This window comes from Crocuta crocuta, unplaced genomic scaffold, assembly GCF_008692635.1.
Source record: "Crocuta crocuta isolate KB4526 unplaced genomic scaffold, BGI_CrCroc_1.0 scaffold830, whole genome shotgun sequence".
In the NCBI taxonomy this organism is placed as follows: Eukaryota; Metazoa; Chordata; class Mammalia; order Carnivora; family Hyaenidae; genus Crocuta; species Crocuta crocuta.
The window spans coordinates 869,743-894,537 of record NW_027531513.1 but is presented as its reverse complement, the minus strand read 5'-3'; the positions used below and the strand labels follow the sequence as shown (position 1 = coordinate 894,537).

The 24,795-nt window shown below is 39.2% G+C and overlaps 1 protein-coding gene and 1 non-coding gene across 3 annotated transcripts in view; both read right to left on the bottom strand.

Moving 5' to 3' along the window:
- Positions 1-387: 387 nt before the first annotated feature.
- LOC144238573 (U12 minor spliceosomal RNA) lies at positions 388-541 on the bottom strand. The gene has a single exon (XR_013337159.1). It is a non-coding gene; the product is annotated as a U12 minor spliceosomal RNA (small nuclear RNA).
- A 9,844-nt stretch (positions 542-10,385) lies between these two features.
- The window catches only part of ERLEC1 (endoplasmic reticulum lectin 1), a 31,491-nt gene continuing 17,081 nt past the window's right edge, over positions 10,386-24,795 (bottom strand). Inside the window, exons 9-14 of one of the 2 annotated variants that reach the window (XM_077772357.1) lie at positions 21,398-21,559; positions 20,561-20,620; positions 16,494-16,618; positions 14,132-14,209; positions 13,132-13,207; positions 10,386-11,274 (exon numbers count right to left, since the gene is read on the bottom strand). In XM_077772357.1, the coding sequence (XP_077628483.1) occupies positions 11,203-11,274; positions 13,132-13,207; positions 14,132-14,209; positions 16,494-16,618; positions 20,561-20,620; positions 21,398-21,559 (573 nt within the window). In that variant the 3' untranslated portion in view covers positions 10,386-11,202. The remainder of the gene's footprint in view (positions 11,275-13,131; positions 13,208-14,131; positions 14,210-16,493; positions 16,619-20,560; positions 20,621-21,397; positions 21,560-24,795) is intronic. The other variant, XM_077772359.1, reaches the window with a different exon arrangement.

Genomic DNA, 24,795 nt, shown 5'->3' with positions numbered 1-24,795 from the left:
CCTTCTCTTCCTTATGAGATGAAAAACTTGTGGGTTTTTTTGGTTTTTTGCTTTTATTTATTTATTTATTTTTTTAAGTTAGCCCTATGCGCCCCATGTGATTAAGAGTCAAGATCAAGAGTCGCATGCTTCACTGACTGAGTTAGCCAGGCACCGTAGAGTCCTCAGGATCTCTTTACTGGTTCCAGATAGTTCTCTGGCTCATGATTGGTGCCGCCTCTGTCAGGCAATGTTGACAATCTCTTCAAAAGTGGTATTTCCACTGTGCTTAATGTTTTCTGCCTCTTTCTGTCTCTTAGCGGTTCCTTGAGGGCTTTGATAATCAGGTCAGAAGCAGAAGGTACCACTTCAATCTGGGCCTGTCTGGTTTTGTTCCTTTGTTTGTTACGGGCAGATCACAACTTCCAGGCATCCCTCAAGTAGGTGGGTCACCTTAGGTTTGACTTTTACCTGCTCAAAAACTTGTCTCCTCTCACATTAGCAGTGAGGATTCAGGTATTATCCCGAATTGTTATTTTTCTTACTCATAAGTTTAAGGCATGGGGCCTATCTGTTCTGAATGGTCAGTTTCACTGTAATCTTCAGGCCCTTCCAATCCCTGGTTCCCTTGATGATGTCATCACCAACCATTTTTGGAGATAGACTCAGGGGACCTATCTTTGGGTCCAGGGCAGAGGTGTCACCAACTTCCCCACCGGGTATATGACTTTGGTCTTGTTAGGGTCGAACCTAGGTGGCCTGGTGGAGGTGGCTGGTGTCAGGTGAACCTAGTTTCAGGATGACCTAAGACAGCTGCACCTTTGCCTCCTTCCAGCTGAAAGCCGAAAACAAAAATGTGTATCTTAGAATTGGTGATATACATGGTGTGCATAAGCTAGAGGAAAACACACGATTATGGTCCCTTGAGAAACAATTTAAGGATCCTTCTTTGAAACTAATATTTTGAGTAGTTTCTTGGTTAGCAACTCTACAGCCAGGAGCAAAGCTCTAGGAGCAAAGCTCTCACAAGATTCCAGGTGACAATTCTTTTCTGAAGTGGGAAGGCAGCAGAAACCGAAGGGCGGTGACAAAGAAAAAGTAGCATGAAGTCCTGCAGAGTTAAGGCCCAGAACCCTTCTTAAACAGCTCGGTTTTGGGGTCCTAAAAATGAGTATCTGCAAATATGTTTCCAATTTCATTTTCTTTTTTTTTTAAGTTTTATTTCTTTTATTTAGAGAAAGAGAGTTTGAGTGTGAGCAGGGGAGGGGCAGAGAGGGAGAGAGAGAGAATCCCAAGAGAATCCATGCTGACAGCGAGCAGCTCCATGCGGGGCTTGAACTCACAAACCGTGAAATCATGACCTGACCCAAAATCCAGAGTCAGTCACTCATCCAAGTGAGCCACCCAGGTGTCCCTCCATTTTATTTTCAAGTTAGTCACACCTCAGTTCAAAGATCATTGCTCGAGGTCACGAGTAGCACCTCTTGGGTGCTGGCAGTCTTGGGTTCCTCTCCAGATCTGACTTGCTATTACAACTCATTCTTAAATAATAGTCCATAGTCTGGCCGGGCCAGGTCACGGAGTCTCCCCTTTCAAGGCCACTCTCTTCATTCAGAGTTCACGGGCAGCATATACACAGTGGGGTTTTTGACTCCCAGGGAGACATGCCTTTTCTCCCGTATCCACTAAAAGGAATCGTTTGTTGTTTTTTTCCATTAACGAAAAAAGCCTCTGAAGAAACTTGCTCCACTGACCTCCTCCTGGAATTGAAGGAAGAATCAGTGAAGATTCCAGGCCTATGGAATGGTAAGAAGAGAGGCAGGCAGTCTGCCAGGAAAAGGCTCACCTCCGTCAGAGATCCGGACTTTGGAGAGGCCAGGCCGGGACTGAGCTTAGACCACAAAGCTGCAAGCTCCAGCAGGACCTGGCGGACAGGACTCTATGCGGCAGGTGAGTGCAGGACAAGTTGCATTGAGCTCAGTCCAGCCAGACTGGCCCACATGTGATGAGATGCAGGAGAGCCCAAGTCACCTGTAGGAACGAAGATGATGGCCACTGAAGCCAGATGGGGTAATCTTTGAGAAGATGGAGGAGGGAACGGAGGAGCAGAAAGGTAAGAAAAAGCCCCCTGTTTCCTCCCCTGCCTCTAAAGATGGCTCTGTAAACTGAGAGGCAGGTGCTGGCATAATTATGATGATTTTCCATCTTCTGGCTTTCAATATCATTTAAATGCTAATGACACTCAATTTTATATCTCTGGTTCTAACCTCTCCCTGAACCGCATGCTGGTCTATCCAATCGCCTATTCAACATCTCCACGTGGTTGTCTAATAGGCATCTCAGATTTTAACATGTGCAAAACTGAACTCGTGATTCACGCCCCCTCCTCACCAAACCTGTGTCTCCTGCTGTTTTATTATCTCAGTAAACAGCATGACGTTTCCCCAGTCACACAGCTCCATTTGTTGTCCTTGACTCTTTGTCTCACATCACATCCAATTCATCAACAAATCCTGAATTATCATGACAATAAACTCCGATTCCAACTACTTCTTACTTCTTCATTCCCGTCCCCTCTAGCCCATGTCCCCATCATTATTCACTTAGGGTATTAAACCAGTCTTAGGACCATTTCCCAGCTTTGAGGCTCTATTCTACAGCCTTTCTTTGGGACTAGGACACTTCTTAGAGAAGCCATATTTGCCACTCTCCTGATTAAAACCTTCTGGTGGCTTTCCAGCCCACCTAGAAGTCCTTGCTGTGACCTACATTGCCCCGATGTTCTGGCCTTTGGTTTTCTCTCTGTCACCATTTCCTTTCATTTATACCCTGCCTAATGTGCTTGGGCTACAACAGGCTTTCTGGCTCTTTCTCACATGCCTCAGTTTTGTTCCCCCATTAATCCCCCCAGAAACTCCCCAGCCTGGAATAGTCTTCCCCTGGGGCCTTTCCTAGTTGCCATATTCAATACAGTTCTCTCCCCATCACGGTCTGTCCCTATGCCCTATCTTATTTTTTTCATGGTTCTTATCATTATGTGTATCCATCTGCTTGGGCTGCCATAACAAAATACCACTGCCCAAGTGCCTTAAATAATGGAAATTTATTTTCTCACAGTTCTGGATGGAGGCTAGAAGTCCAAACTAACAGCATTAGTTCCTGTGAGGCCTCTTTTCCTGGTTTCTCATTGTGTTCTCACATGACCTCTTCTCTGTGCACACATGGGAAAGAAGGGGGTGGGAGAGGGGAGAGGGAGAGAGTTGGGGGGGGTTGCTCTCAGGGTGTCTCCTCCTCTTGTTGTGTGGGCACCATTCCTATTAGATTGAGGGCTCCACCCTTAGGACCTCATTTTACCTTAATTACTTCCTTAAAAGCCTTATCTCCAATTAGAGCCACAATGAAGGTTAGAGCTTCCAACGTGAATTTGGGGGCACAATTCAGTCCATAACAGTTATGTATAATTGTTTACTGGCTGCTTCCCCTCTAGAATAAAGCTCTGAGGGGGGCGCCTTGGTGGCTCAGTCGGTTAAGCCCCCGACTTCGGCTCAGCTCATCATCTCGCTGTTTGTGAGTCTGAGTCCCGCGTCGGGCTCTGTGCTGGCAGCTCAGAGCCTGGAGCCTGCTTCGGATTCTGTGTCTCCCTCCTTCTCTGCTTCTCCACCGCTCATGCTGTGTCTCTCTCTCCCTCAAAAATAATAAACATTAAAAAAACCTTTTTTTAAATAGAATAAAGCTCTGATAGGGCGGAAGTTTTGTCTGTTTCGTTCAGTACTGCATCCCTAGTACCTATCAGTCCTCGGCCCTGATGAGCTTTCATTGCATCACTGCTGAATGAATGAATCAAATAATAAATGATTGAAAAACTGCAGCCTGGAAGTGATATCAACCCAAATCTCTCTCTGGCTGGCTTAGTTTCCCCATGTTTGTTGTTGTTGTTTTTTGTATCCCTCTCTGCATTCCCAGGATGATTATCAGCAGGACTCTAGTGAAAGGGGGGACATGGGTCTTGATTTAGGACTGCAAGGCCTTATTTTTGACTGTTTACTCAGGCAACCAGCTCGAAGGGCATCCCAGGGGACCACCCTGGCTGCCCTTGAGCTGCCAGACAACCTGCCTTCATTCTCATGGGAATTCTTGGGCCCATTATGCAGCCTGAGGACACTGAAAATGAAAGGAAACTCTTCAGCAACCAAAGAGAAGTTAAAGGAGAAAAGGAGTCACTCCTTCTTGGAGGGATAGAAGGGAGAATACAAATCGCTTTAAAGTATAGGACATTTTGAAAAAGAGCTGCAGATTTAGTGAAATTCTGCTTTCCACAAGAGATAGTTAACAGACACTGTCTCTCAGTCCAATGCCTTCGAGACTAATTTTACCAAAGTAGAAATATCACTTCATTGCTTATGGACAAATTAGTGAATCTTCCCTCCTCTGCTCCAATAAACAGATAATTCGGCTTCTCTATAAATAACTCAGCTGGTACCAAGATAAGTTCAGCATGTTTCTCTGAGTGCCACATATGTAAATGTTGGCCCTTTTGACACTTTCTGGAACCTCCACCTGCTGACAGAATGCTGATGAGTAGGAGATCTTTCTTCTGACTCCCAGTGTGGGAATCTTGATTTTCATGCAAAGCCCGAGGTTTTGCAAAATACAGCTTGTTCAGATGCCAGGGAGACCTTAGGAAGTGGAGCAACTTACAAAGGGTGCTTTATGCCCATCTTCTGGGGCTGAGGCACTAGGATGAGTTTCGTAACCTGGGGAAATGCTGAACGGTCAACACATTTCCTGCCTGACATAGCAAGAGCTTATGCAAGCTTCTTGCTCATTTGTTTGGCTTTAGCAACAAATATAAGAAACGGTAGGACTTGATTTCATTAATATTACACTGAGGAAAAAAACGGCTGACTGTGTTCTTCACAGAGAATCATGTTAGACACTTTCTTTGAGGAATTCAGAGTACCTCAGAACTGGAATATTTTCCGGTCATGGAGTTGGAGGGGGAAAATTCAATTCTTTTCTTGACCTGAGAGAGATCAGGGGCTCAATCACTGCCCCCAAATGGGGGAAACAGAAGAGAGATACAGACATTGTCTTCTTGTGAGGGAGAAGAAAAAAAATAATCAGCTAAAGTTTATGGTGCAGAATTTGAGTGAAAAAGAATTACAAATGGGACAAGTCATTAATTCTCCCTTTTCTGTCCCATCCATTATAAAATTGAGGAAAATACTGCTGTCCTCAGAGCACCAAACACTCAAAAATAACATGTAGCAAACTCAGAACTGTAGCTGCGGAAATTGTCATAAGGTGTGGATAAGAGAGGATGAGGGTTTATTCATTCATTCAGCGAATACGGAGTGTCAGTATTAGGCAAGGTCTGAAGAGAAAGTTCTGAGAAAATATAAGATAAATTCTTTACCCATAAGTAAAAGATGAAGGAATTATTTTTTTGGCATTAACATAAAAATACAATCTGGTTCTAGATAAATTGCCAGAGCAGTTGTATTGTTTTCCAACACCAAATGCTTATCAGGGAAGGGAGGGTTTGATGACATTTAACCAAGCCAGAATTCCCAAGGCGATGCTTTAAACTTGCTAGTGAATTTTCATTTGCCACATTGTGGGTTCCATTAGTTTAAGAGAAGTTAGTGGTGTTCCATGATAAAAATATACTGTATGGGGGGAAAATGAGTATTACAAGTTTCCAAGACAAAAATCAATCATTTCACTCCGCATTTTGTTAGGTCCTTTCATGTGTTCCTTCAGGTGGGAGGTGATGGCACAGAGTGGTTCATGGGGCAAAAGATGGTTCTGCGAATAGCAAGTGCTATAGATTATTATTTACAAGCAGAGACTCTACAATCTGAATTGATTCCGAAGCTGGCTCAGCCTCACTTCCCTTATCTGTGAGCTAAAGATAGTAAACCTAACCTTATGGGGTTGTGATCACAAGGTATCTGAACTGTTTAGCATAGTGCCTAAGTATTTAATCAATGTGCAGCAATGGCAGCTATCATTTTTATTATTATAAAAAACAGAGTCTGGGGTAGCCTCTCATTTGAGATTCAAGGAATAATGACTCAAGGTTGTACACAGCTGGCTTTGTGGGGGTGTGAAACAATTTCTTGGAAGTGGTTGATGAAAACCTTTCCCAACAAATGATTTCTGTCACAATGGGTTAAGAACACTAAAAACTATAAATATGTAAAGTGAATTCAGAAGAAAAACGACTCCCGATTTCCTTGACCATTAACATTTCTAATCTTTGGATAATACTTAGAGCTCTGATAGAATTCTTAAATGAATGAATTAGATTTTACTGCTGTTAAGGACCACTGGTGACTAATTTGTATAGTATTTTATTAAAGACACAGAAGCTATTAAAAGAAAGTTCACTGTTTTTGGCTATATTTTGAGTGAATTTAGAGAGTAGGGTAGATTTGACTAATTGGGTTTTAACTCCTAAGTTACTGGACTTTTGAGGAAGTTTGAAAAAAATGTATTTTTTTTGGTGGTAGAGCACTTTTGTTTTTTTATTGAAATATACTTGACACTGAATGTGACATTGGTTTCAGGTGTACAGTATAATGATTTGATGACTCTATACATTATGCCATGCTCACAAGTCTAGCTATGATCTGTCACCACACAACACTATTCCACCATTGACTATATTTCCTGTGCTGTTCCTTTCATCCTGGTGACTTATTCTATAGCTGGCCTCCTGTACCTCAGTTCCCTGAGAGCTTGACTGTTAGTATTATATATTTACAACATCAAAAATAAGTTTGTGCCTCAGGAAAAAATTTTTTTCTGTATTTTTTTCGTGAACCGAAGGCAAAGTATAATGTAGCCTATTGAAAAGTACTGGAAAGCAATTTAATAGAGTTGAAATATATAATGTACGTGATTAGACATGAGATGTTTAGCTTATTTTAGTTTCATAAATGTCTTCCATAGTTGAGATGGTTACCATTTCTGTAAGTTCTGCCAGATGTACTTGCTTTTGGTGAAAACTTTTTGTTTCACATGTAAAAAATACTAAAATGCCTAAAAGTTTACAAATAGGTATGGACACAAAACATTGTAAACCCTATATTCCATTTGTTAATAATTTTGCCTTTCTTCTTTTTACTTTGGAAGTTTTAAGATTGTCAGGGGGGCTTTTATTTTCTCTAAGTGTAAAAGAGTGAAATTCCAATAGTCTTCATACTGTAGTTTCTTCTCATTGCCAGTGAGGAAAACATGCTCATTCTTCGTGATCACTGCAAAAAGTATTTTCTGAGAAACTGTGTTATTTCTAATAGAGAAGACTTGTGAGATACCAAGACCACAGTGATTGGAGCTATGGCAGGTGAAAGTCACCTGTTAACCTCTCACCTTAATTCTGATTAGTTATATACCTAATAATGTGTGCTCATCTTCTTTCTTAAGTAGGCTCCATGCCCAGTGTGGGGCTTGAACTCACTCTTCCTTCTCCTTCTTTCTCCTTCTTCTCTTTTTTTTTTAAATGCGTGGTCTTGATGCTACTATTTAAAGTGACAGTCCATTTTCTGAAAGATGATGGAAGGAGTTAGTAATCTACAAAGTTATATACAGTATAATGATGGTATCTCCATCATCTCTACACACCTCCTCTTCCGCTTGTGATGTTTTGTGTTTTATTAAGCAAAACCTGACTTATGCATGACTATGTATACTAATTTAGTCCACCCATAAAATAGTAAATAAAAATAAAAGCTTGGGGTGCCTGGGTGGCTCAGTTGTTTGAGCGCCCCACTCTTGATTTCAGCTCAGGTCATGGTCTTGTGATTGTGGGACTGGGCACTGTGCTGAGTGCTGAGCCTGCTTGGGATTCTCTTTCTCTTGTTCTCTCTGCCCTTCTCCCACTCGTGCTTTCTCTGTCTCTCTCAAAATAAATAAACTTAAAAATAACAGCTCAGTTCCTTTTGACAGATGAAAATTTTATAGAATTTTTCCCCCATAATACATTGGCTCATCTTGCCTGCTTGTACAACCCACTTTAAGACCATTGACATAGGAAACAAAGCCTGCCCTTGGGTATGTAGCTGACCGTGGTTTCTCTACTAACCCTGCCAAGCAACTGAAAAACCAAAAAACAAAAAACAAAAAAAAACCTAAGCCATGTCATCATGGCAACATATTTTGAAAACTTTTACTTCAACAACTCCTTATAACAAGTAGCATCCATATACATGATAGTTTATTTCTTTGTTCAAGTGGAAATGCAGGCACTGGTAAATAAAACTGCCCAACACTAGGAAGGGAATCTAAAATCAGATCCTAATGGCACCTGGGTGGCTCAGTTGGTTAACTTTTTTTTTTAAAGGTTTATTTATTTTGAGAGAGAGAGAAAGAGAGAGAGGGCACATGGGGGAAAGGCAGAGACAGAGGTTGAGAATCCCAAAAGCAGCATCTGTACTGTTAGTACAGAGCCCGATGCTGGTTTCAGTCCCATGAACCATGAGATCACGACCTGAGCCAAAATCGAGAATCAGATGCTCAACCCATTGAGCCACACAGGTACCCCATGACCCACTGTTGATTTTGGCTTAGGTCATGATCTCATGGTTCGTGTGATTGAGCCCTGCTTTGGGCTCCATTCACACTCTCAAAATAAAATAGAATAAAACATTAAAATCAGAACCTAGGAAAACTGGTATTTTCATTTGCAACTATGACTGCATATCCTGTTTATTCAAAATTTACTTCTTGATTTTCACTCCCCTGTTTAGCTTAAGCCCTTTTAGGTCAATAATTTGGCCTGATTATATACTAGGAAGTTAAAGAATTGTCAGAAATGGTCAGAGTTGTGTATCAGACGGAGTGAAAAGTATTGTTCACCAAAAACTGTACACAAAGCTTACTATTCAGGTAACTGAAATAATTTGTTGCTAAGTCCCTTTTATCAAGGACATAAGGATAAAAACCAGAGCTGGGCAATAGGCCCCATCTAGTGGTGACTCGAAGAAAAGCAGGTAAAGCTAAAAAAAGAAAGGAAAAGTCCTGTTTTCTTGTAAAGATGAGCTACTAGTTATTTCCCTGAAGCCCTAATTAGAAGGGCTAGAATCTGTGAAGCTGTTAAAGGTGAAGTTCCTAAGTTGGTGATTTTCACTGGAGAATATATTTAAGATCAAGTGGATCACTCAGGAAGCATATGTAAAGTGCAGATTACGCTCTGCCCTAAAGGATCTGATTTACTAGGTCTGGGATAGCGGACTTCTCCAGATACATTAGGTGTATTATAGCTGAGCTCTTTCTCCTCCCCATTAGGAACTCAGGTACTTCTGCAGAAGGGTGGCAGAGGTGGCAGAAGTTTAGAGGTCAAAAGTGTAAGTGACCTAAGGTTTAGAAGGAACATGAAGATAGCTGGCCAAGCCTTTCCTTCAAACAAGTTGAAGCTGTTAGCCCAGACAGAAGGCCAACTTACTTTTAATGTTTTAATTTTTTAAAAGTTTTTATTTTTGACAGAGATTGAGAGAGACAAGAGTGAGAGAGTGTGAGCTGGGGAGGGGCAGAGAGAGAGGGCGACACAGAATCCAAAGCAGCTCCAGGCTCTGAGCTGTCAGCACAGAGCCCGATATGGGGCTTGAACTCATGAACCATGAGATCATGACCTAGGTGGAAGTTGGATGCTTAACCGACTGAGCCACCAGGCAACCCATGGCCAACTTACCTTAAACTATTCAATACAGGTTCTTAGATTCCCCCTCACCTTTTTAAGAGAAGAGATTGGCCTAAATATTCTCAAAGTGTCTTTTGGCACTCAACCTTTCACAACCCTCACGTCCTCCCTCCTCTACCTATATCCAGATGTGGGTAATTCTGTGTCTTAGCTTACTAAGAAGTACAATTCTATACTTTATTAAAGAAATACATTTTAATGGTGGTGGTCTCTGATCTTATTCTATTAATAGGAGACAAGGGCAATATTAGGAAATAAATGAACTCTTACTGGGAACCTGGTGTCCAGTACTGGGCCTGGGCTTTTTACATACCGTAAAATGAATGCACTGCTGCAATCCCCTTCTGAAGGACACAGTCTCTCTACCGAAGAAGAAGTGAGTCTCAAAGAGGCTAACTGATCGTGCAGGATCATATAGCTAGTAAGCTAGAGAGTATGTGGACTTCGGTTTGAGTGCCAAGTGTGTCCTTTTTCTCTATGTGTGCTGCTTCACGTGAAAATCCACAAACAGCCCTGCAACAATCAACTGCACTAACCATTTCTCAAACTAAAATATCTTTCTTCAGAACTACTGAAAAGGAGGAAAAGTATTTTATAGCTACTTTTCTGTCCTTATTTAGATATGTACATCCAAAATACCATACGATAATGTGTGGAACACGGGAACGGAGAAAATAAAGGAACTGAGTAATCTGCCATTGACTACATGACAACACTGCTTGGGAACATTTTATTTACTTTTTAAAATAAATATTGTGCTGTAAAACTATCCAGAACTCAAATCTGTAGTATACAGTAGGCAGATACAAAGGATGGCCAGCACAGTGTGTTTTGTTGGAGTAAATCATTCTAAGTCAAAAGAGAAGGATCTCTGACTGCCTACACCAGGTACATACCTTGGGGAGAAAGAAGCAGATACAAGTTCCAAGAGAAGGAATCTACTGCAAATAAGAGTTTCTTGAGACTAACAGAGGTGAAGAAAACTTAATGTTGTGAGGCTTACTATGTGCCCAGTTTCTAGCTTAACACCTGGTAGAGAGCAACTGCTAAATAAAAATTTGTGGAAAGGATTTCAGGCACTGGAATTTACATATTTTACATAGTCTCCCATTTAAACAACCTCCTTTCAATTTCTTTCTTCATTATCTTTAGTTCATTAGTTATATATACTATAATTTACATAATAAATCTAGATCAATAGGTACAACAATTATGACATTTCATTAGGCTGGGTTCTAAACTGCTTGGATGAGATTTATCTTGGAATCACATTATCCAAGCAAAAAACACAATCGGTTCATAAGACACGACACAAAATGAAAGAAATGAGACAACTATCTGCCTTAAGAAGTTTATCCATAACCTCTTATATACACATATATATTCACAAAGTGGTTGAGAGTCCTTTTATATGATCCTTTAGACGAGGTCCAATGGCTGAGAGCTCTATGAGACACATGGTCAGACAGAAATCATTATGACTGTCAATGATCTTTTCTTTCTCCAGACTTTATTATCCTTTAGTTGGGAAGAGAAAGAAGTCCATTTTCATCTGCTGTATCTAAGATTTTACAGATCACTGGAGATTCGACCTAAAGAACAAAAACAACAAAACCATTAAAAAGTTGCTAAACTAAATACTTACTTTATTCAGTAGTCTTTTGCTGTGTGAATTCATGTGTATAAGTCTGTTAAATGTCTATTCACAAAAGTGTAATATTTTTCCAAAATTGATGAATAGTATCAACCCATAAATACACAAAGGTCAATGAACGCTGACCAGGAAAAATACAGAGAAAGCCAGTTAGGCATCACATAACCAAAGGTAGCACCATAAAACTTCTAGGAAGAAGTACAGCATAATATTTTCATGACTTTGGGGTGGCAACGTTTTCTCAGAACAAAAGAAATCATTCACCACAAAAGGGAAAAAATGGATAAAATAAACTTTATCGAATAAACCAACTTCTGCTCATCAAAAGACATTAGGAAAATAAATATGCAAGCCACAGATTGAGGAAAAGAATGTGCACTATAAACAGAGACCTCATTTCCCTCATATACAGAATATATTTGAACTCCTAGAAAAAAGACAAACAGTAACAATAAAAATGGTGAAAGACTGACAGATGACAGACTCTCCTTGACCAAACTCAAGTTAGGCTCTCCCACTCCCTCTTTTCGACTACACTTCTTTTTGTATTTGTGTCCTGTCTTGGGCCTGCTGAGTCCAGCTGCAGCAAGACTCCCAAAAAGTCAGTGTGGAGAGAAGCCCATTCTCCATATCTGATCAAATTCCTCATCTCTCACATTTGATGGCTGGGCATCCTGGCCTGTCGTCAGCAATAATCATATCAAGTCGGTTTATGTCGATGTCACTTCTTAGCAGTTTTCCATCCACTGAGTCCCCGGCCCTCACCCCGCCCCCTTCTGCTTGGCTGGATATCCCCAGCTGTCTTTGCTGTAAGTGGAGTTAAGCTGGGTCTCTCTTCCCTACTATGACAGTCTTGACACTTACTGCCAACAGGCCTGAATAGAGACTGAATAAGTGTCAGGATTTTTCTTTCAGAAGACTTGGCTAGATATTTCACAAAAGATCACACGAAAAGGTGCTTGCCACCATTTTCCATATGGAAAATGCATATTAGGATGACTAAAATGGCTAAATATAAAAGAGACGATAACACCAAATGTGGATAAGGATGCAGAGCAGCTGATTCTCACACACTACTGGTATGAGTGTAAAATGGTGCAGACACTTGGACAGCTATTTGGTAAAAGCTAAACATGTATCTAACCTATGATTCAGCAATTCCACTCCCAGGTACTTATCCAAAAGAAATGAAAATACATGATCACAAAGCACCTTGTAAAACAAAATGTTCCCAGCAGCATATTCAAATGATAAAAAATGAGAAACAACACAAATGTCTTGGCAGAAGAATGGGTCAGCAAATGTGGTTAACTTATACAACTGAGTACTGTTCAGTAACAAAATGAGAATGAAGTACTGGAGTGACATGGGTGAGTCTGAAAAACATGCCAAGTCAACGAGGGCAGGCATAAAAACCTAGGTACTATACGATTCCATTCGTGGGGAATAAAAAACCAGGCAAAATTGCCCTACGGTGTGAGAAATCAGAAAGGGGTATCTTTGGGGGTTGAGGAGTATTGACATAAAAGGGGTATAAAAAATTTTTCTGCAGTGATAAGATACCTTGTTTTGGGGGATAATTACACAGGTATATAAATTATCAAAATGTATCAAACTCAGCACCTAAGATCTTTGCATTTTATTTTATGTAAATTATACCTCAAAAAAAAAGTTTTCAGATTTTATAGAGATAATATGGGGCCATATGAGATGACTGACAGTCCTTTCTAGACTTAATGCTAAAAATCAAAACGTGTTCCCAAACTGAATTCCTAAGTATTATTTTTTTACTTACCCCAAGGATATACTGACAGGAGTGAGGCTCTAGCATATATACAGTAACAGCATGAGGAGAATCTGATTCTTTACACCTAAAACAGAGAGTACTTTAAAGTACTGCCCAAACCATATGAAAGCATTTTTAACTGTTTTCCTCTTAAGCTATAAAAAATGTATTTCCTGTATAATTGTATATAATAAATAACTGACATAATATAATTTAACAATCATTATAACTTATAAATAAATAATATTAAAATAATTTTAATATTTTATTTAATGATTTTTTTAAAGTTTGTTTATTTATTTTCTGATAGAGGGAGCGTGTGTACATGCATACAAGTGGGGGAAGGGCAGTGAGAGAGGAAGAGAGAAAGAATCCCAAGCAGGCTCCTGTCAGCCATGTGGGGTTTGAACCCATGAACCATGAGATCATGACCTGAGCCAAAATTGAGAGATGGACGTTCAACTGGCTGAGCCATCCAGGTGCCCCTGATTTTCATTCTATATCTTTTAAAGTTTCTTTCTCTCTCTAAGTAATCTCTACACCCAATGTGGAGCTCGGACTCACAAACCCAAGATCAAGAGTGGCATGTTCTTTTGACGAAGCCTGCCAGGGGCCCCAATTTTAATATTTTAGAGTAAAGTAGTAATTCTTAAAAAGTGTTTATTTTTGAGAGACAGACAGAGTGTGAGCCAAGGAGGGGCAGAGGGAGAAGGAGACACAGAATCCAAAGCAGACTCCGGGCTCTGAGCTGTCAGCACAGAGCCCAATGTGGGGCTCAACCTCACACACCTGAGATCATGACCTGAGCCAAGTCGGATGCTTAACCGACTGAGCCACCCAGGTGCCCCTGAATAAAGCATTAATTTGTACGATATTATACCATGTTATTATGCAGAAATATAATTATGTATAATTATTCACAATTATATTTCCTATTTATATAGACTTTTGCACACTAGATGCAGATTAAAGAGAAAAGCATAAAGCACAAGTTGATGGTCCAACTTACTTTAGTTTTACAGTCACCTGTCTTGGTTTGTCAGTTATATCACAAATATCTCCATTCCCATAAAAATGTGATACCATCCTGAATCAGAGAAACACACAAGTCCATTAATTCACAGTAACCCTAACAGCGAGGGTGAGAAGATGGTGACGGGGATCAGTTTTGCATTAGTTATAAAATATTTTTAGGGTTAGGTCACAGAGAAAGTGTTTCAGATTCTATAAAGGAGAAAATAAAATTGAAATATTTCAGAGTGATTTACTTACCAAGAATAATTTCAATTTGCATATTTTTTATTTGTATACAAATAGTTTAGGTTAAATTGCTTTTTTAAAAGTCCTTTTGAAGTTAACAATTTCCTGAGCCCTTTGTTTACTTTGTGGTAAGTTTTCCCTCCTTCCCATCCTTCAGCCAGCTCCACTCATAAAAATATGTAATGCAGGTGTACAAAGGTACAGCCTAGGCTAAGCTACAAATTCCAAATATGCAGGGTCCAAAAAACAAAAAAATGTTTAAATTTTGCTAGCCTTACACTCCTGTGTTTTAAACTGATTTGTTGCACATGATACCATGAACTATTTTCACATGAAACATATACAAACCTAAAAGTCCCTCTGTTTAGAACTGATGGATGTGGGGGGGAGGGGGGATGGGCACTTGTGGGGATGAGCACTGGGTGTTATGTGGAAACTAATTTGACAATAAACTATGTAAAAAAAAAAAAAGAGAAAAACATTTCTAAAAAAAAATTCAAGAAAGCTCTAATCAAACAATAGCACAATGTGACACTCTTAAATGGTACCTAAAATTTTACTAAAAAAGGTCTAATAATTAATACACTGTATTTCCTACTCTTGATTTTATAAATGTGCTTTATTCTATTTAATTAAGTATGAAAAATTATTCTCACTTCAATGTTTTCAAATCAATAAAATTAATACATTTGCTTCTCAAAAAAAAAAAGTCCCTCTGTTTAGTATATTCTAATAGTTAAATGCCCATCTCTTAATTTTGCTGATTTTGGCCAGCCCAAAAAGCACAATTCTTTTTTAATGTTTATTTATTTTTGAGAGCAGAGAGAGAGTGTAAGCAGGGGGAGGGGCAGAGAGAGAGAGGGAGAGAGAGGATCCGAAGTGGGCTCTGTGCCATCAGCGCCGAGCCTGATGTGGGGATGGAAACCACAAACTGAGATCATGATCGGAGCTGAAGCAGGATGCTTAACTACTGAGCCATCCAGACACCTGATTGTTTTTTTAAGATTTTATTTTTAAGTAATCTCAATGCCCAAGCGTGGCTCAAACTCACAACCCCAAAACCAAGAGTCTTGTGCTCTACCAACTGAGCCAGCCAGGTGCCCTGAAGTCAGCACATTCTAAAAAACAGTCTCTCAATACCATGTGTGCTAGGAGGGATAAACTTAATGCCCAATAAAGAGAAAGAATGAATAATTTAAATTCGCCAGGCAGCAGACTACAAGGAAAACTAAAGCTTAGTTATTCTTGGGACGTAAGAGATTAATTTATTTCTGCTGTAACAAGATATACCTATATAACTCAGAGAAGATGTGAGGTAGTTTTTTAAAAAGCCACTGTTTATTTTCAACCATAACCTCACAAAGGTAAAGCAACAAAGGAAAATGTGAGTGGTTATTTATTTTTAATTTATTTTTATTTTTTTAAGTTTATTTGTTTATTTTGAGAGAAAGAGAACATGCGCGAGTGGGGAAGGAACAGAAAGAGGCAGAGAATCTCAAGCAGACTCTGTTCTGGGTGGGGGTATGGGGAAGGGAGGGAGCCCTTAGTGGGGCTCAAACTCATGAACCTGCCAGATCATGATCTGAGCTGAAACCAAGAATTAGACACTTAACCAACCGAATGAGCCACCCAGGGGCTCCTCGAGTATATTTCAAGAGAATTTAACTAACTTAAAGAGGGAAAGATCACACATTAAAAAGGCAAATGCTTGATAACACTCTCAGGCTTAATACGCGGAAATGAGCCACTGTGTCTATCGCCAGTGCCACCACTCCCATAGCCGTCACTGTTAAAGGCAGTAGCCAAAATTGACTGCATGCTGTTGACAGGCATTATGCGTTACTTAAATGACCTTGTTTAAATGTCCTAACAATCCTATGAGGCAAATACTAGCAGACAAGAAAAGTGAGATTTAAGAAGACTATGCAATCTGCCCAAGGTAGTAAGTGAAGAGCCAGTATTCGAATCCAGGGCTCCCTGTTTCAGAAACTGTGTTCTTAACTACTACCTTAAGAAAAGACACTGAAGTGTTTCAATTTTATGTTTTTCAATATTCTGAGTTTTAAATATTCTACTAATCAGATCCAAGGACAAATAAAGTTAATCTTTACCTGACTGTCTGGGTACCATCGTCTTGAAGGTGATAGGCTCTGGCAGTATTCTTCTTAGCCCATTCAATATGCTCTTCTTGATTCCATGTCCCCACAACCACAGAGGTCTTCCCACTGTCCTTGTCCTAATATATGAAAAATAGTTGTTAATGCACTCTTCATAATATCAAGTAGACATTCATGCTGATGGCCTGCCGATAAATTATAGTCCTTATCTCCACCTGCACACTAGGTATATGTGTTTACATGTTAGTCAAACCTGATGAGGAGAAATTTGAGCTCATTATCTTCTTTATTCTTTGTTTCTCTGAATAATGAAACTGCTTTCTGGTCAGGCTAGCTCCAAATGCAGTTATTTCTATTTCCTTCCTCTCTTACATTATTTCCTGGGGATATTCTTGGCTTCAGAATCTTCCTCTACATTTCCAATGTTAATATTTCATTCTCTCAACCAAGAGTTTAATCTCTCATACCTAGATGATACAAGTACATACTACTGCGATTCTTTTATAAAATTTTTGTGAGAGAGTGCAAGCGGAAGAGGGGTAGAGAGGATAGAGAATCCAAAGTAGGCTCTGTGCTGTTGACAGCAGCAAGCCTGATGTGGGACTTGAACTCAAGAACTGTGAGAGCCAAAGTCAGATTATCAACTGACTGAGCCACCAGGCGCCCCACTACTGTGATTCTTAAAGAAATTAAATCTCTGGCCTGTGTTTTTTACCCTGCAGCCACAATGAACCTATCTTCATCCTATGTCTACTCTTTCAAATGCCAGTCTTCAGGTTATACTAGTATTCACACTAGTCATTTGACACCATGCTTATTTCTGTATCAAGACTGTTCAGAAACCCCCTTCCCCATTCGGATTTTATTATTTTGTATTAAATTTTTGCTTTATTATTTATTTATTTTTAAACTCTATTTATTTATTTTTTTAAATCTTAGATAGCATGAGACGGGGAGAGGGCCACATGGAGAAAGAAGGCTCGATCCCATGACCCTGGGATCATGACGTGAGCCAAAATCAAGAATTGGCTGTGCAACTGGCTGCACCACCCAGGTACTCCAACTTTATTATTTTGTACTGTTTTATGTGTGGATTTCCGTCCTTCTCTCTTTTTCTTTCCTCTCCCCTCCTTTCCTTCCTGTCTTTCTTTTCCTTTTTCATATTTTATGCCAGGCACCATGCTGAGCACTAGCATACAAGTGATCAGTAGGATTAAAAATTCTTACAGTGGCACATGAACTGGGCATAGACAGGGACTGGAGCTGTATAGTGAAATGTTAAAGGAGGCTGGATACAGAACAAGACTGCCTGGGTTAGAATTCTGGTTTTATCATTTACTACCTATATCATTTTAGGTAAGTTACTAAATTATTGCTTCCGTTTCCTCACCTTGGAATAATAATATTCACCTCTTACGGTTCTTAGGAGAATTAAATGAGGGGCGCCTGGGTGGCTTAGTCGGTTAAGCATCCGACTTTCGCTTAGGTAGTGACCGTGCGGTTCGTGGGTTCGAGCCCCGTGTCGGGCTCTGTGCTGACTGCCAGCTCAGAGCCTAGAGCCTGTTTCGGTCTGTGACTCCCTCTCTCTCTGACCCTCCACTGCTGACGCTGGCGCGCTCTCTCTCTCTCCTAGAAATAAATAAAACATTAAAAAAAAAAAACCCAGTTTAAAAAAAAAGAGGAGAATTAAATGAGGTAATATGCATACTTAGAACAGTGCCTGGTATACAATGAATATTATATTTGTTAGCTACTATTATTTTTATATCTCCCAAAGCTCCTAGTAGAGTCCTTTGGAAAGTTCTAGGTTATATAACCTTGGGCAAACTAGGTTTGATAAAACCCAGTGCTGGCAAGTATATGGGGAAAAAAAGCCACTGTTAATGGGAATGACTTCCAAAATGTTCAGTATGTGTATATTTTGAACTAGCAAGCACATTGCTAGAAATGTGCCTTATGAATATACTTGCAAAAGTTTACCAACAAAACTACTTATAAATGCTCACTAAAATACTATTACAGCAAAAACTGGAAACACTTCCAAGGTCTGTAGAGATCTGGCTAAATATATTGTGGACATAGACCTAATCCTTTGTATATGCTGAGAAGGAGATCAGCTGTTGCTGGCATGGGAAGATCTCCAAGACACTAATTGAAACAAGTGGAGAGCAGAGCCTTTAGCAGATTCCTTCTGTCTAAATACAAGGTTATACCAACATTTACACATAGCATTTGTTTTCTTGTGGAGGGTTAACTAAGAAAACGCAAGAGCAATTACTTTTAGGAAATGGGACAATGGTGGAGAAGAATTTTACTATTCATTCTAAATTTCTGGTATGTACTCCTTTAATTTAAAAACAAAAAGCCATTGTGGAGTGCCTGGGTGGCTCCGCTGGTTAAGAGAATGATCTTGATTGCGGCTCATAGTTTGTGAGATTGAGCCCTATGTTAGGCACTGTACTGACAGTGCAGAGCCTGCTTGGGTTTCTCTCTCCCTCTCTCTCTCTCCCCCTTCCTAGCTCATGGTTGCTCTCATTCTCTCTCTCTCTCAAAACAAATAAACTTTTTTTTTTTAATGTTTTATTTATTTCTAGGAGAGAGAGAGACAGCATGAGCAGGGGAGGGTCAGAGAGAGAGGGAGTCACAGACTGAAACAGGCTCCAGGCTCTGAGCTGGGAGTCAGCACAGAGCTCGACGTGGGGCTCGAACCCACGAACCGCGAGATCATGACCCAAGCGAAAGTCGGACGCTTAACCGACTAAGCCACCCAGGCGCCCCTCAAAACAAATAAACTTAAAACAAAAAATGAATCCCCTCTTCACTACTTCTCATGCAAATTTGAAAAAGATGAATAAATTCTCTTAAAAAAAAAGCTGTTGCATATTATCTGGGTTGTAGTTAGGCAATTTTTTTCTATTAATAAACATTATTAAAATAAATAAAACATCTATAAAGCAGCAAGAATAAATGGGAAGAAGAGTAAAATTGCACGTCTCAGGTTTAAGAAAAAAAACTTTCTTAGTTTACAGATGCCCCATAAATTTGGAATGATTTAAATGTGGAATGTGAGTTGATGATCTTTCCTGGTATGGTTTGTCTTGGAACTTAAGACTGGCTCAAAACATCTCAAGAGGGCAAATACAGTATTTTCTAATTACTAGTTATTATTTCTTTAGGGAATAAAAAGCCTTTTAAAACAGCCAGGTAAATATTTGTTAATTAATGTTTGTCTTCAAACAGTTTACCTTACCAAAGTACAACTATGACAGATAAGTTGTTTAATAAGGTCTGAAGTTTAGACTTTAAGAAGCTTGGCTCAAATGTGGGAGAATATGCTATCTGATTTATGAAATTAGAAATAAAAGGAAGAATCAAAAGCCAATGTGTATAATCTTAAAACTCACTTGATTTTAAACTTAGATGATATGGTATGTTCTTTAGCTGAGAAACTTGCTGTACTTACACTATTTTCCTAACATGAGCCATAATGTACTATCTTATTATTCATTTTGTTACTGTTTTTTTTAACTCTCTTAATTTAAAGAATTATAATTACTAATTTCGTGGCTAAAGAAGTTAGCTACAATAGCTTATTATTCCTCCACAGCACAAATAGAAGAATCTGAGCAGTTAAAAGTTAAACAATCTTACTTTAAGATGGTTGACTTAGGGAGGCACCTGGGTGGCTCAGTCGGTTAAACATCCGATGTTGGCTCAGGTCATGATCTCACAGTTTGTGGGTTTGAGCCCTGCGTCAGGTTCTGTGCTGACAGCTCAGAGCCTGGGGCCTGTTTCAGATTCTGTGTCTCCCTCTCTCTCTGCCCCTCCCGTGCTTGCACTCTGTCCCTCTCTCAAAAATAAATAAACATTAAAAAAAGATGGCTGACTTGGTTAATTGTACCAAATTTTCCATTTTCCAGAACTTACAGACACTTTGAAGTATTTTCATATTTAAGTCATTTCATAATTAAAAACACCATCTCTCCTCTTTTTTTTTCACAAAAGATTTTTAAAACTTCATCTAGTGGTAGAATGATATAAATGCTATTCCATACCCATACCTCATGATATTGATGTACGTGTTTGCCATAGCAGAATTCATATTTCCACCAACCAACACCCTACAGGAAAGCAAACAGATCAAGTTACATATAGAGAATAGGGGATTGGGAACTGTCTCAGTGTTGCCACATGACAGTGATGGGGGGGAAATATATATAAACTATATTAGCGATAACATGGTTATTAAAAGTTACTGCGAAAAACATTATAGGGTGAAAGATGGTAACTATACTTATGATGAGCATTAAGAATTGTCAAATCACTTTGTTATAGCACCTGAAACTAATATAACATTGTATGTCAACTATACATCAATAATAAAAAGAGAAATTACAGAGAAAGACCAATTTAAAAAAGACAAATATGGAGAATACCTACTGTATTGTCTTAGTAAAATAAAATAAAATGAAAATTTCACTTATTGTATTTCCCACTGGAACTAATTAATAGTCTATTAGGGGCAAAATTTAACCTTTGTAGATGTTAACTCAAGTTCTGAGTGTGATCGGTACATAACCAAAATGTAAGCCATATAATTATTTTTATGCTATATAATCTTTGATGCCCATTCTACCAATCAACCCAAATCACAGACTTAGTTATATATGTCTTTTCTGTCAAGTAAAGGTCAAGGTTTAGCTTGTGAGTAAAGAGGACATAATGGCTACAAATTATATAGTAAGATGCAGAGAGAGAATGTCTATTAGGAGGTTTCTAGAATCCTGCCATTTCTCTATAAACAAAAACATTTTCAGTGCTGCTAATGGCTGCTGACTAATCAACATACAAGTGAAGGCTGTTAAGATAAATATTGAAATCAAAGGCTCACTTCTCACCCCATGAAAGCAGTAAGAACCACTAAGGAACTCTTTTATGAGCTGGTCATCTGTCAATTTGGATATATGGGTTGTTCCAACAGTGAGCATAGGCTGAGAACCAACAGCAATGGGTTTGTGGATTGCTGGAAATCTCTCTTCTTTACTTGACTGCAACTCTTCCTAAAATTAAACACATATGTTCAAGGCATTCTGTACCAAGCTTATTTTTTCTTCAGTTATAACTTATTATTTCTAAATGTAGGAAATTTTGAAAATAAAAGTAGTCCACTCATTTTTAATGTGTTGTTAAAAAATGAATTTTTCAACACTTAATACAATAGAGAAAGTTCTAGACAAATGTTAGTTCTGCCTACCAGTTAAGGGTATGATGGTCATTCTTAACATACAGGGATAATTTCCATTTCATATGTTTTGTCTCCTTGTTTTTCGTCTTTTTTTTGGATTATAGCAGCTAGAATTACTCTAGTGCAAGTTACCTAAGCTAAGTAGTACTCTACCTTACTAGAAATACCACAAACACATTACATACACACAAATACACACAAATACACACCACAACTTTCTTTTTTAAAAAAAAATTGCTAATGAAACTGTAAAATTCCACAATTCTTCTCAAGTACAGTTTGACAGTATGTATCAAAACCCTTTATTATGTGCTTACCTATTTGTGCTTACTTAAGTGCTTACATTTGACCTGTTTCTAGAAATTTATTCTTTTTTTTTTTTTTAAATTTTATTTTTTTTTAATGTTTTCTTTATTTCTAGGAGAGAGAGAGAGAGAGAGACAGCGCGAGCAGGGGAGGGTCAGAGAGAAAGGGAGTCACAGACTGAAACAGGCTCCAGGCTCTGAGCTGGCAGTCAGCATAGAGCCCGACGCGGGGCTCGAACCCACGAACCGCGAGATCATGACCCAAGCGAAAGTCGGACGCTTAACCGACTAAGCCACCCAGGCGCCCCTCTAGAAATTTATTCTGAGTTAATGATCACCATTGATGGGTGCAAAGACTTAGCTCCACTGACATTCAGTGTGACATTCTTTATGTTAGCAAAAATTTGTGGACAAGAAAAATATCCACATTAGTAAATTATTTACATAAATTTTGGTACTTTAAACAATGCAATAGTTGAGATAATTAAAGTAACATTATAGAAGATTACTTTATGACATAGTAATATAGAAATAATATACTGTTAAGTGTAAACAAGTGAAAAAAATTTTAAATGTTTTTATTAGTGAGAAAGAGAAAGAGAGACAGTGTGAGCAGGGGTGGGTCAGAGACAGAGAGAGAGGGAGATACAGAATCTGAAGCAGGCTCCAGGCTCTGAGTTAGCTGTCAGCACAGAGCCTGACACGGAGCTCGACCCCACGAACCATGAGATAATGACCTGAGCCGAAGTTGGACGCTTAACTGATTGAACCACCCAAGAGTCCCACAAGTGAAAATTTTATTTATGATATATACACACATATATAGATAGTTTGGACCCAGTTATTATTTTTAAAGTTTTTTTAAAATGTTTGTTTATTTTTGAGAGAGAATCAGAGCATGAGCAGGAAAGGGTCAGAGACATAGGGAGACACAGAATCCAAAGCAGGCTCCAGGCTGAGCTGTCAGCACAGAGCCCTATGTGGGGCTTGAATTCACAAAATGTGAGACCATGACCTGAGCCCAAGTCAGATGGTCTTGGCACCCCATCTGACCCCAATTATGGGGCACCCCATATTATGATTACTATTTTAAAAATTTTATTATTATTTTTTAAACATTTATTCAGTTTTCAGAGAGAGAAAGAGAGACAGACAGAGCGTGAGTGGGTGAGGGGCAGAGAGAGAGGGAGAACCAGAATCTGAAGGAGGCTCCTGGCTCTGAACTGTCAGCACAGAGCCCAATGGGGGGCTTTTACTCACAAATTGCGAGATCATAACCTGAGCCAAAGTTGGGTGCTTAACCAACTGAGCCACCCAGACACCATATTATTATTTTTTAAAGCAAGACTGTTTAAAGTTTATTTATTTTGAGAGAGCGAGAGCGAGCATGTGCATGCATAAGCAGGGGAGGTGCAGAGAGAGGAGAGAGAGAGAATACCAAGGAGGATCTGTGCTGTCAGTGTGGAGCCCAACAAAGGGCCCGATCCCACAACTGAGTCCAAGACCCAAGATGACAGCAAGAGTTGGATGTCCAACTAACTGAACCACCCAGGCACTGCAATTATCTTTTTAATGTGTATCTCTGTGTATCAAAAAAGAACCCCAAAAAGATTGAAAGGAAATTCACTAAAATTTTATTCTTTTTAAGTGTTTTGGTAATTAGATTTTGTCTCTACATTTAGTTGTGGAAAATGTGGTTACTATGGGTAAATAAAAGATAACAAGAAGGGTAAAGAGGAGCTGAATGGGAGTAAATATGACTATTCATTATAATTATTAAAATGCAGCAGGACCTGGCTGTTGTCCTGGAGGACTCTGGAATTTGGTAAGAGGAGATGCCCACTAAAGCGTTCAGCGAACAGCAAATTCACAGAGGTAGTGATGATTCAAACAGATTTTGATGAAGAAATGAAACATGAAACCTTCATAAAGAGAAAACTTTTAATTCTTGAAACATGAATAATTTGTGATTTATGTGAATGTGTGTCTGTATTTTGTGTTTGTGTGTACCTATGCATGTGAACCTGAGGAACACTAAGAGCAAGGATGTGGGGGCCCTGGGTGGCTCAGATGGTTGGGTATCTGACTCTTGATATTAGCTCAGGTCATGACCTCATGGTTTGGGAGATGGAGCCCTGTGTCAGACTCTGCGCTGACAGCGTGGAGCCTGCTTGGGATTCTCTCTCTGCACCTCCTCAGCTCATGTGTGCATTCTCTCTCTCTCTCTCTCTCAAAATAAGTAAATAAACATTTTCTAAAAGAGCAAAGATGTGGGGTATGGCATAATATTTAAAGCTAAAGAGATAGGCAGGTACTTAGTGATAAAGAAAACTACATAATGCTGTATCATCTTATAGATTTTAGACAAAAAAAACGGCATGATCAGATTTTTAAGCAATACTATAGCAGTGGCAGGAAAAGAATAGTAAGAATAAATCCTGAGGTGGGGAGCCACATTAGGAGTTGAAGTAACCCAAGCCAAAGATGAAGAGAATCTAAAGGAATGACAGAAGTGAGGTGGAGAGAATAGTTATGAAAGAGAATAATGAGTTAGAATCCAGAAATAAACTGTGTTCGGACCGTGAGTAGAGAGAAAATGAATCTAAATCAGAATGAAAGGAGTATACCAATTAGAACTGAATAATTAAAAAAAGTAAATAGTAGAAGAGTTCCTAATAAATGTATAGTGGACATGATATTTCCTTTCCACCTGCTGTAGATGCCATGGATCAACTGTGTTTCTTTT